Here is a 12,682-nt window from a genome sequence, read left to right as displayed (position 1 = left end):
ACACTGATGAGTCTGATCAATGACTAAATGGGCCTAGAGTTACCCATCTCTGTATTGGTGATGATACCACACTGATGAGTCTGATCAATGACTACATGGGCCTAGAGTTACCCATCTCTGTATTGGTGATGATACCACACTGATGAGTCTGATCAATGACTACATGGGCCTAGTTACCCATCTCTGTATTGGTGATGATACCACACTGATGAGTCTGATCAATCACTTAATGGGCTTAGAGTTACCCATCTCTGTATTGGTGATAATACCACACTGATGAGTCTGATCAATGACTACATGGGCCTAGAGTTACCCATCTCTGTATTGGTGATGATACCACACTGATGAGTCTGATCAATGACTAAATGGGCCTAGAGTTACCCATCTCTGTATTGGTGCTACCTGACAGTCGGTCAGATTTGCTCAGATTTATTTTGACAGTGACCAAAGGTAAGAGAACCACAATGCACTGCTTAAGAAGAAACCGTTGATGTTTATTCGCAAGTAAAACATGATTTTACAACCTGCGCTGTTATGATCGGATTTTTTCGTCAATTGCAGGTTTAACTAGTCTTTGATGGTGATATTAAAGGAATTACCAACACTGGATCAGGACCACAAATACGAATATCATGCCATGATCGTTTGAGCAGGAAGACAGTTTTATCAGTAACACAATTTTCTCTAGATTAATAGTCTAAAACAATGAATGATTCCCTTGTCTCACATGCAAGAGATAATTCTGAATCTAAATGCTGTCACCCAGTCACACACAGGATTAAATGTGCCCATTTAAAGTGTACATAATTATCCACAATGAAATTACAGCATTACACCTGTCCGTAGCAGCATCTTTCACATGTCGATGTAGAAAACTGCGAACCTGACTTTGCCATCCCTACAATTTCACGTAATTTCATTAATACACATTCTTTCTGAGAGATGCATAAGTGACAAGGTCGCAATATATAAAAACAAGTAGCAGAGAGTTCGCACTGTTTAATGGAAGTGTCTGGGTGGCTTTGGGCTAACACTATGCCCCGCAACAGAGACATGAGATTGGTACAAATTCCACGCATGGTTATTTTTTTCTCCTCAATTCTTTTAACGGCTAAACAGATGGCACATTATGTTCAGTGTATTTGGTAATGTTGTTCAGTGTAGCGCAGTGATAAAAGTGTCCAACCTATAACCAGATAGTCGCCAGTTCAATTCGCACACAGAGGTGGATTCTACAATTATTCCAGTTTAACACGTAGGCTTTCGCGACCAATTATTCCTCCGGGATTGACGCAGTAAGTACCGCTTTGTGGAACGGCAACGATCGCTTCACAGACATGTCCTTAAAAAATACCTTCATTGGCTGAGAAACTCCCGTGAAAATAAGCATCAACCAATGCTCACTTAGGCTTGAAGACAATTCTTACTATGTCTCTTTGGCCATTTGAATTCATGGCCAAACATAAAATGGCCAGAGCGGAGCCGGGCCCCAACAGCGTGGCTTTTAACTGCAGGCCGACCCACTATTTGTCGGCGTTCGGCTGGCCTCTTGACCAGCGGAAGTCGGTTTGCGATATTCGTGGGATTGCGTGCAGCACGACACCTCATTAATTGAAATTTGCAACCGTCACGAAGATTCTGCGACGCTTTCGTTGCCGGTAATCTACAGCCCCCTTGAACACCCCCCACCCCCCCAGCTTGCCGACCAAAGCTCTGACGAGCTGAGCTTTGACCGACAACTCGCTCCGCGTTCTGCATTCCTGAAATCAGTGCCCTGCCGAAAACGCAACATCAAGCGCCGCACAGCCCGCCGATATATCTGTTGTGCGGCTCGATGGCCAGGTTCCTGCTGACACGCGGCTTGCGCGGCCAAATCGTGGTCATCCCAAATGTTGCCAAGGGTCTCTTTGCTGAACGGCGGCGGCAGCGGCGGCGACGACGACTCCATCTCCTGACCCACCTCCACAGGTGGCGTCTGCACCGACTTGGGCACCAGATGCTTGGCCGGCACGAGGCAGCGTGGGGGGGGGGGGGCACGGCGTGGGGGGCACGGCGTGGGGGGCACGGCGTGGGGGGCATGGCGTGGGCACTCAGTGCTTCTGCTCCTCCTGCTGCTGCTGTGGCTGCTGCTGCTGCATCATTTGTTGCTGCTGTTGCTGCTGCTGTGACTGCTGCTGCTGCTGTGGCTGCTGCTGCTATTGCTGTTGTTGCTGTTGCTGTTGTTGCTGTTGCTGTTGTTGCTGTTGTTGCTACTGTTGCTGCTGCTGCTGTTGCTGCTGTTGCTGCTGTTGCTGCTGCTGTGGCTGCTGCTGTTGCTGCTGCTGTTGCTGCTGTTGCTGTGGCTGCTGTAGTGGCTGTGGGTGCTGCTGCTGCTGTTGAGTTGACTGGTGACGAGGCACACGTGGTATGGCTGAGGCTGAGTGGGAGGGCTGCTCAGAGTGGACAGCAGGATTTTCCTGAAGCTCCATGACCTGCTTCCTGTTGAAGTTGTATTTACTGAAGAGTTCGAACACAGGGGGAGGACGTAGAGTTAGAACAGACACACAGGTCCATGCCTGTGGGTCTCATCATGTTAGGTTCAAGCCCATCTTGACACACACAGGTCCATGCCTGTGTGTCTAATCATGTTAGGTTCAAGCCCATCTTGACACACACAGGTCCATGCCTGTGTGTCTAATCATGTTAGGTTTAAGCCCATCTTGACACACACAGGTCCATGCCTGTGGGTCTAATCATGTTAGGTTCAAGCCCATCTTGACACACACAGGTCCATGCCTGTGGGTCTAATCATGTTAGGTTCAAGCCCATCTTGACACACACAGGTCCATGCCTGTGTGTCTAATCATGTTAGGTTCAAGCCCATCTTGACACACACAGGTCCATGCCTGTGGGTCTAATCATGTTAGGTTCAAGCCCATCTTGACACACACAGGTCCATGCCTGTGTGTCTAATCATGTTAGGTTCAAGCCCATCTTGACACACACAGGTCCATGCCTGTGGGTCTAATCATGTTAGGTTCAAGCCCATCTTGACACACACAGGTCCATGCCTGTGTGTCTAATCATGTTAGGTTCAAGCCCATCTTGACACACACAGGTCCATGCCTGTGTGTCTAATCATGTTAGGTTCAAGCCCATCTTGACGCACACAGGTCCATGCCTGTGGGTCTAATCATGTTAGGTTCAAGCCCATCTTGACACACACAGGTCCATGCCTGTGTGTCTAATCATATTAGGTTCAAGCCCATCTTGACACACACAGGTCCATGCCTGTGTGTCTAATCATGTTAGGTTCAAGCCATCTTGTAATCCTTGAACCCAATATCACACCGTACCCTTGACAGCAATATAATAATTTGACATCAATAAAAACACATGGGATGTACTGCAGTAATTAACACCACTGCATAGTACTGTCGTTTGTAGTAGTTTGTCCTCAATATAGCATAAGTAGAAAAAACCCTGGGGCAAAATCTGAAAAGCATACTTCCCAATCTCTAAAAATTAAGAGTGTGCAACTTAATGTTGTTAAGTTTAAATAACGGTTGCTAAGCACAGGCCCAAAATGCTAAGAAGCCAGCAACAGCACCGTAAGAATGTCTACTCGTTTAGCGTTCATCTGCTTATTTAATTCAGCAAGGTGATGAGAAACCTCAACCATAAGGGCCCATCTACCAATGAGTCACAAGGCACCATGGGTAATGCTGGGGCCCCTCACCGAGTCTCAGGGCATCCGTGATGGACTAGGACGTGAAATTCGCACGCACAGGAATCCACATATCAGCTTCATTTAGTCGTCATGGATATTGTTTAAAATATTTGCCATCTGTTGCACAATGGCATACTCGTTGGTTTTTTTAGTAGTCTCTCGTCATGCCAACTTGACAACAGTATTTGTCCTCTGGAGATACTGGCCTCCACCGTGTGAATGTTGAATCGACATGACTACCTTGGTCCCACCGACATTGCTCAGTTGATCTGGGAGACACTTTCACCTTCCTGTGACTAACAGTTAATCTTAAAGCAGTGATGGTTTGGGCAGCAGTGATGGTTTGGGCAGCGATGCATAACCTGTATTCAATTTCCCTTGGGTAAATTCGGCTTTAACGGGTAACCGGTATGGTTTGTAAACATAAATTGTGGAGAGAAAAGAGCACGTTGCTGCCTCGTGAGCCACAACTCAGCCTTAATAGGTCTCTTAAACGGTCACTTAGGAGAGCTTTGTGTTGTTTGTCGTGCAAATCACCAAATCAGCTGCTCCGCGCATGGCAGGATCATCTCCCAGGCAAGGCCAGTGAAGTGTTGCATGTACAGAGTCCACGCAGAGGGCAGCTTCACTTCTATACGGGCCAATGCTATGCTTGCAGCCGCCACCACGGATGGACGGAAACTCAGGAATACGTGGTCTGCATACACACAAACAAAGACAATAACCCTCCGTTTAGCCTTAACAGACTGTTGGGGGCAAGTGCTGCTAGCGAGTAGCAGCACCTATGAAGGTCGGCACGACACACGAGGGGGTGGGCGGTCAGCACCACGCCCGGCCGCCTTTGTCTCCCCAGTGCTGGTGATGTTTACACACCGCATTGAGTTACTCATTTGAGGCCGAGTCGACCTAGGGGAGGCCCAGGACCGGTTCAGATAATCGTCACCGGTGATAGCCGTGAGCGGGCGTTGGACCAGGGTGTCCAGGGTCGTAGCTGCAGCGTAGCGCTAACCGCTACGCCACCTCTACCCTGCACACAGGAATGACAGGCAGGCACACAGACGCTTAAACGCACAAGCACCCAGTGAATGAGGAACGTTGGGCTAACGGCACCCTGAACATTTGAACAAACATTCCGACGTTGGACAAAAATATATATATTCGGTGACGTTTCAGGCACTGCCCCTTCTGTCGCCGGTCACCTTAGCGCTGCAAGGCCGGTGCCTACGAAGCGCTCCTCTACAGCTCTGCGAGCACCTTGCAGGGCGAGCTGAAGGAAGTGGGCCGTGTACTTGATGGTGTACGCGTGCCGGTAGGACGAGCCTCCAGCCGGGGCGTCCTCACGCCGCGACAGCCACAGGAAGTGGTCCACGAAGTGCGCCGCTGTGGGCGTGCACAGGTTCCAGTCGAGTGTACGCAGCAGCAGGAACTGTGCAGGGGGGAGGCAGATGGGAGAGTGGGCTGGCACGGCACAGCTGCCACCACTCCGTGAAGCATTCAGTCCGCCACGCTGCTGCGTGTTGCCTGGAGGGTTTATTTGGTGCATGGCTCGCAAAACAGTTCAAATGTCTGGTCAAGGAGTCAACTCGGCCCTTCGTCTGCACGGGTAAATGCAATGACCATCATATTAAATTTCGATTTGAAGCTTTCGTGACTTGCAAGGATTCATCTTCTTTGGTTCTTTTGGTAAAGTCACGTAGAATGAGAATAAAATAATAAATTGATAAAATAACACAATAATATTCTCATTATTGTGTTATTTTATTTTATCAAGTTATTATTTTATTCTCATTCTACGTGACTTTACCGAAAGAACCAAAGAAGACCATCATATTCTTTTGGGTCTGTCGGTAAAGCCACGTAGATTTGAAAAATTAATAAAAAATATCACGACGTTTCCATCGCATCGCAAGCAAATCGTCACGGGGTGATTGTTTTATGGAGAGACTGAGCCCCACCATAGGATGGGAGAATTTCCTGCACTTGTTCCAGTGCCATACAAATAAATGAGCACCACTCCACGTTCATTCGTCAGGTCTGCTGTGGTAATGTTATTCTGCAGCTTTTGCCTTCCTGTTATCTAGTAAAAAGACACGCTTCTATATTCAAATTCGGGCTGTACATTCAAATTGTCTACAGAATAATTAGTTGGCATGAAACAGAGATGATGTGTTCATATTCTTTGGGTCTTTGACGTTTCGATCACAACAAAAGCAATCACCTGAGGACGACTGCTTGTGTTGCCATCGAAACGTCGAGATTTTTAAAATTATTTTTCTATCTACGTTACTTTACCGACAGACCCAAAGAGTAAGATTGTAAAGTAACAAGACAAAACAATTGGTTTCTTGAATCAAATCGCGACCTTGAATCATGACAATGCACGGAACGGTTCTGGGGTGAAACATTGCATGCCAAATTAATATGGGCATGCAGCTACCTCCGTCTGCTGCAATTCCTCCTTGGACAGACTCAGCCCTTGCTTGGTCATCACCTCCAGCCGGTTCACCCAGTCCAGTCGCGGCACCTGCTCACCCATCTCCTCGAACTTGGCTGCGCAGGGTGTCAGGGACACGCATGCCGACGGTGAACAAGCGACCAAGCGTGCGAGCGAGAGATGAGCGAGTGATCGGGTGGGTGGGTGGGTCACGTGAGCGATTGACCGACCTGCTATAATGAGGTAGCAGATTGAGCAGGTGTAGAGGCAGCGGACGGTGATGTTGTGGCGGTCCATGAACACGTCTAACATCGGGATGGCCAGGTGGTGCGTGGCCACACCCAGCTGCAGCTGCTCGCTCAGAGTTGCCAGGAGGTCGACGAAGTGGCGACGGAGGTGCAGCTGGGGCGAGCGTGCGCAAAACCGAGGCAGTGACAGCTCCTGCGAGGGGGAAAAAACAGAGGACACGGGGTTGGGAGAGCAGTTGGGACGCTGTAGAGTTGGGTCAAGAGGTCAAGAGGTGTTTTTAAACGATAATAGATTATTCTGGGGGTCTAAGGAGGCGACGTGCCCGGTTACGGTGGGCCACAGCAGTTAATTTTCGCCGTCACGCAAACCAAGAGTGACAAAAGCCACGGGCCAAATTGTCTCCCTGTTCAAGCGAGTGAAAGATGGCGAAGAACTCATTCGGTAGTCCTCAGCCTATGATGAAAAAAAACCATAAGGTGTGGAGATCCGTACCTCCAAAGCACAGCCACTTTTATTCTTCCACAAGGTACCATATCGCTCGTGTTATAGTCCCCGGAGAGATAGGGGGCCGGGTCGACCCGCTGGCCAGGATTAAACTTGCAACTTTCCCACTGCGAGTCGAGCACTCAAACGTACGTGCCGTGTAAATCAGTTCGTGGGATTTGCGTCTGCGTGTAGGAGGCCTATTAATGAGAGAGGCGGATACCTTCTCTCGAAGGACGCGGTAGACGTCGTCTGCCAACTCGCCTTGCCACCACTCGCTTCTGTCCATGTCTTGGTTAGTCGCTCGCGCCTCGTGCTCAGGAGTTTATTACTTGGGCAGGCACGTGCTGGGTACACACAAGTGTTCACGTGTGGAGTTTATTACTTGGACAGGCACGTGCTGGGTACACACAAGTGGAGTTTATTACTCGGACAGGCACGTGCTGGGTACACACAAGTGTTCACGAGTGGAGTGTATTACTTGGACAGGCACGTGCTGGGTACACACAAGTGGAGTTTATTACTCGGACAGGCACGTGCTGGGTACACACAAGTGTTCACGAGTGGAGTTTATTACTCGGACAGGCACGTGCTGGGTACACACAAGTGTTCACGAGTGGAGTTTATTACTCAGACAGGCACGTGCTGGGTTCACACAAGTGTTCACGAGTGGAGTTTATTACTCGGACAGGCACGTGCTGGGTACACACAAGTGTTAACGAGTGTAGTTTATTACTCGGACAGGCACGTGCTGGGTTCACACAAGTGTTCACGAGTGGAGTTTATTACTTGGACAGGCACGTGCTGGGCGCACACAAGTGTTAACGAGTGGAGTTTATTACTTGGACAGGCACGTGCTGGGTACACACAAGTGTTAACGAGTGGAGTTTATTACTTGGACAGGCACGTGCTGGGTACACACACAAGTGTTAACGAGTGGAGTTTATTACTCGGACAGGCACGTGCTGGGTTCACACAAGTGTTCACGAGTGGAGTTTATTACTCGGACAGGCACGTGCTGGGTTCACACAAGTGTTCACGAGTGGAGTTTATTACTCGGACAGGCACGTGCTGGGTACACACAAGTGGAGTTTATTACTTGGGCAGGCACGTGCTGGGTACACACAAGTGTTCACAAGTGGAGTTTATTACTCGGACAGGCACGTGCTGGGTGCACACAAGTGGTCACGTGACAGATTTGACGTCACAGCTCACTTGCCGTGCAAAAAATAAATACATTATTGAGCCCCCCCCCCTAAAAAAATATACAAAAGTGTATTTTCATAATTTGTGCATGGTGTACAGTCTGGAAAGTACCCACATGGCAAATTTCCAGTTTGTTGCATGTGGAGAAGTACAGACAACACACACAATTACAACTTTGCCTTTCATATATATGGAGATTACCACAGGTTACGCCACGGGCACTTCGTGCTCAACAGAGCATTAAGAATAAAGGCAGAATTTTCACAACACTTGGAAAAGAAACTACATTTGCAATTTTCTGCAAAAAAAAATGAACACATTTTCCCATGTGTAAAAAATAAATGCAATTTGTTATTGACACGTGTGCAAACTTCATAATGCATTTGCTTGAGCAACACCGATTACATTATTGACGAAATCTTAAAAGTGCTCATGCTAAACCGGCTTCCAAACGTCTCAAGCTCACACCCTACCCCCCGCTATGCATGTGGAATAATGTAAAAAATGTGTCCCGTTATGATGAAAAATAAAACAAAGTCTTACCAAACACTGTCCATTATTACACGGCGGGAAGGGAAATCGTTCAAGTAACAAACCGTGATTGTTTAAACGCCTCAATATGTCACGATATAGTCTAAATACAGCAAGTCTCAAGTCTTTCACGGTAACTACGGACGGAGCGGGCAGCACGCAGCCACGTGGGAGTCGTCACGTGACGCAGCCGCCGACTCCCAGGACTCTCCACGCCCCCGGAAGTGCTGCTGAGCGCCGGAAGCCGGAGGTGACGCGTCATCCGTGAGCCAGAGACTCCTGATTGGATGAGGTGTGGGCGTGGCCGCACCCGAGGGGGAGGCGACGGCCAGGGGATAAAGGGGGGGAGGGAAAGACCCACACAGACCCATAGAGACCCACAGAGACCCATACTCACAGAGACCCATACTCATAGAGACCCACACAGACCCATAGAGACTCATAGAGACCCACAGAGACCCACAGAGACCCACACAGACTCATAGAGACCCATACTCACAGAGACCCACAGAGACTCATAGAGACCCATACTCATAGAGACCCATACTCATAGAGACCCACACAGACTCACAGAGACCCACACAGACCAACAGAGACACCCACAGAGACTCATAGAGACCCACAGAGACACCCACAGAGACTCATAGAGACCCACAGAGACACCCACAGAGACTCATAGAGACGCACAGACACCCAAAGAGACTCATAGAGACCCACATAGACTCACAGAGACCCACAGACACCCACACTCACATAGACCCACAGACCCATACTCATAGAGACCCACACAGACCCACAGAGACACCCACAGAGACCCATACTCATAGAGACCCACACAGACACCCACAGAGACCCATACTCATAGAGACCCACATAGACCCACAGAGACCCATAGAGACCCACACACACTCACAGAGACCCATACTCATAGAGACCCACACAGACTCACAGAGACCCACATAGACTCACAGAGACCCACACTCATAGAGACCCACACAGGCCCACAGAGACCCATACTCATAGAGACCCACACAGACCCACAGAGACCCATACCCACAGAGACCCACAGAGACCCATACTCATAGAGACCCACAGAGACCCATAGAGACCCACACAGATACCCACAGAGACCCACACTAACAGAGACCCTAAGTAAAACTAAACTAAGTGTATTGCCACCAGGGTGTAAGGGGGCCCCCCACTGAGCTGCTGTGCCAATCTTGGTCCACGCGAGCGGCCTGCCCTGCACCAAGTGAAAGCAGCTCCGTCAGGTCGCTCGTCACGTGGGAACGGCGTTAGAGCGGCCAGGAGAATAATCCTCGCACTCTTAAGACGCACCGCTCGGATCGCTAGGGATGGGTTAGCGCGTCTCCCACGTGCGTGTGAATATTCACAGAGGGTGGACGTGGATGTAAGATAATTTTGTCGTGACGGTGGTCGCAGCTGCTGCGAGCTGCTAAGAGACACTTGCCCCTACAGTCTGTTAGATGCCACACGGGGGGCCTTCACTGGAGGGGTTTGCTTTGCCGCACCAACGCTCCCCACACACACGCACACACGGTGAACTCGTAAAGTGATAACAGGAAACGATGAGGTTAAATGTGCAAAAGTTTAATATATTAAACGGCAATAAACGCATTCAAGAGTGTGAGTGAGGTAAAAGAATAGAATTTCTACATTGAGGTAAACAATTTTTTTATATTGTGAGGTAAAAACAAATCTTTTTTACATTCTGAGGTAAAAAAAATAACAGTATTTTTTATAAATATTCTGAGGTAAACAAAAAATATTTTGAACCTTGAGGAACATTTTTTTTACATTCTGAGGTAAAGATATGAACATTAAATTGTCCTTAATGAGACATACATTAACAAACGCTCTCTGTGTATCTATCTGTCTCTCTGTGTCTCTGTGTGTCTCTCTCTGTCTGTATCTGTCTCTCTGTGTGTGTATCTGTGTCTGTGTGTGTCTGTGTGTGTCTGTGTGTATCTGTGTCTGTGTGTATCTGTCTGTGTGTCTCTGTGTGTGTATATCATCTCAGTCAGTCGACCCGTGGCACCTGGGTCTGCCCCGTGACCTCCTGCCAGCGGTCGGTCAACACTTCACGTGGCCTCAAGGTGCACATAGCCTGGCACAAGCGTCGTGGTGACATTACTGCCACTGAGTGGTGAATGGCGGTTGTTGTTATTGTTGTGCGTGTCTGTGTGTCTGTGTGTGTGTCTGTGTCTGTTTACTATTACCATCATTAGGGGAAAAAACGGTGATCCAATCTCCGACCCCCAGGAACAGGTTTGCAGATTTGCTGAGCATTTCTGTGAGGTCCTGGGGGAGGGAAAATCCCTCAGCCAGGAAAACATCGTGGCACAAAGTGAGGATGACCCTGCTGTGGCTGCGGTGCCTCAAATATTGGAAGAAGTCACCCCCTGTGAGTGGCTGGCTGAGGTGCCATCTGTTGAGGAAGTACTGAAGGCGATCCGGAGTCTGAGACCAGGAAAGGCAGCGGGCAGAGATGATCTCCCAAGCGAAATGCTGAGGGTGGCGTTTGTGCACAGACTGCCCTATATGACATCATAACGGTCTGGACCACTGGACGGGTTCTGCAGGATTGGAAGGATGCCCTGGTGGTCCCCCTTTTTAAGAAGGGGGACCGCACAGACTGTAACAACTACAGGGGCATCTCACTCCTCAGTGTGCCGGGAAAGGTCCTGGCAAGGATTATTCAGCATCACGGCAATATCTTTTCATCGGTTGCGTAACACTGTGTGGAAGCTACCTGGTCTGTCGCTCCGCACTAAGCTTCAGGTCTTCTCGGCCACGGTCATTCCCTCCCTTCTCTACGCTTGCGAAACGTGGACCCCCCCTAATGGAACATCTTCGCCGGTTAGAAACATTTAGGCTGGCCTGCCTACAATCCATCCTGGGTTTAACCAGACTGGATTGTGTGAGGAGCTCACAAATCCTTGAAAGATCTGGGCAAGGTCCCGTCGGTGAGCTCCTCCGGCGGGCAAGGCTGCGATGGCTGGGTCATGTAGCCCGCATGCCCAGCCACCGCATGCCGAAACAGCTTTTGTTCGGCCGGATCGAGGGGGCTAAGCGGGCGCGGCACGGGCTAGAGAAGAGATGGAGTGATGTGGTACAGGAGGACGTGGAGCTGAGTGGACTTGCCGATGACTGGTAACAGCGGTGTCAAGATCGGCTTCTGTGGAGGCTCGTGAAGGATGCTACTGGGCAGTTGGAGGTAGTTGCCCTCCAACAACAACGGAGGGCGGAGGAGCGACGCTCAGAACAACGAGCGGAGCGCCGGGTGGCTAAAGCACAGCAGGTTGGCACAGTAGGGGGCACAGGTGGTGCATCAGCCAGTGATCTCAGTCAGTCGACCCCTGGCACCTGGGTCTGCCCCGTGACCTCCTGCCAGCGGGCGTTCGACACTTCACGTGGCCTCAGGGTGCACATAGCTTGGCACAAGCGTCGTGGTGACGTCACCGCCACTTAGTGGCGAATGGCGGTTGTTGTTGTTGTGTGTCTGTCTGTGTGTGTGTGTCGTGTCAGGACAGGAACGTGTGCACCACAGAGTGGATCTCCCTGCGGCAGAGTGGGCAGGCCATGCCACGCTGCTGCAGCTCCAAGGCGCAGCGGCGGCACGTGGCAAGGTGGCCGCTGTCGCCGTGAACTAACGTGCAGCTATGCGGCTCACTCCGGCACACCACGCACTCACCTACGACAACACCATCAGCACCACCCACACCACCAACACCACCCACACCAACACCACCATCACCCACACCACCAGCACCACCACCCACACCAACACCACCAACCACACCACCACCACCCACACCACCAGCACCACCCACACCAACACCACCACCACCCACACCAACACCACCACCTACACCACCACTATCACCACCACCACCCACACCACCACCTACACCACCACCATCACAACCACCACCAGCCACACCACCACCCACACCAACACCACCACCCACACCACCACCATCACCACCACCACCACCACCACCCACACCACCACCACCACCCACACCAACACCACCGGCTGGAGCGCA

The 12,682-nt window shown here is 50.2% G+C and overlaps 1 protein-coding gene across 1 annotated transcript; it reads right to left on the bottom strand.

Annotated features, from left to right (window-relative positions):
• Window positions 1–644: 644 nt before the first annotated feature.
• On the bottom strand, window positions 645–6,925 carry LOC142912372 (cyclin-J-like). The gene is made up of 6 exons (XM_076060536.1): window positions 6,896–6,925; window positions 6,374–6,584; window positions 6,147–6,259; window positions 4,964–5,135; window positions 4,247–4,406; window positions 645–2,496 (listed from the first exon to the last, which is right to left on the bottom strand). The coding sequence occupies exons 1-6, from the start codon at window positions 6,923–6,925 to the stop codon at window positions 2,250–2,252; spliced, it is 933 nt and encodes a 310-aa protein (XP_075916651.1). The 3' UTR covers window positions 645–2,249.
• Window positions 6,926–12,682: the final 5,757 nt, after the last annotated feature.

The sequence above is a fragment of the Petromyzon marinus genome, unplaced genomic scaffold, assembly GCF_048934315.1.
Source record: "Petromyzon marinus isolate PM22_M1 ecotype Great Lakes invasive population unplaced genomic scaffold, UKy_Petmar_22M1.pri1.0 PM_G_Scaffold_2, whole genome shotgun sequence".
NCBI classification, from domain to species: domain Eukaryota; kingdom Metazoa; phylum Chordata; class Hyperoartia; order Petromyzontiformes; family Petromyzontidae; genus Petromyzon; species Petromyzon marinus.
Note: the sequence above shows the minus strand (reverse complement) of the source record. Positions and strands in the feature narration are given on the sequence as shown.

Excerpts from the sequence above, each read along its gene's own strand:
- LOC142912372 (XM_076060536.1), bottom strand. The coding sequence starts at position 6,925 with ATGGTACCTTGTGGAAGAATAAAAGTGGCT. Across the intron at positions 5,136-6,146 it reads AGGAATTGCAGCAGACGGAG|TTCCTGCTGCTGCGTACACT; the intron begins GTAGCTGCATGC and ends CCCCCTGCACAG. Across the intron at positions 2,497-4,246 it reads TGCGCGGAGCAGCTGATTTG|TAAATACAACTTCAACAGGA; the intron begins GTGATTTGCACG and ends CGAACTCTTCAG.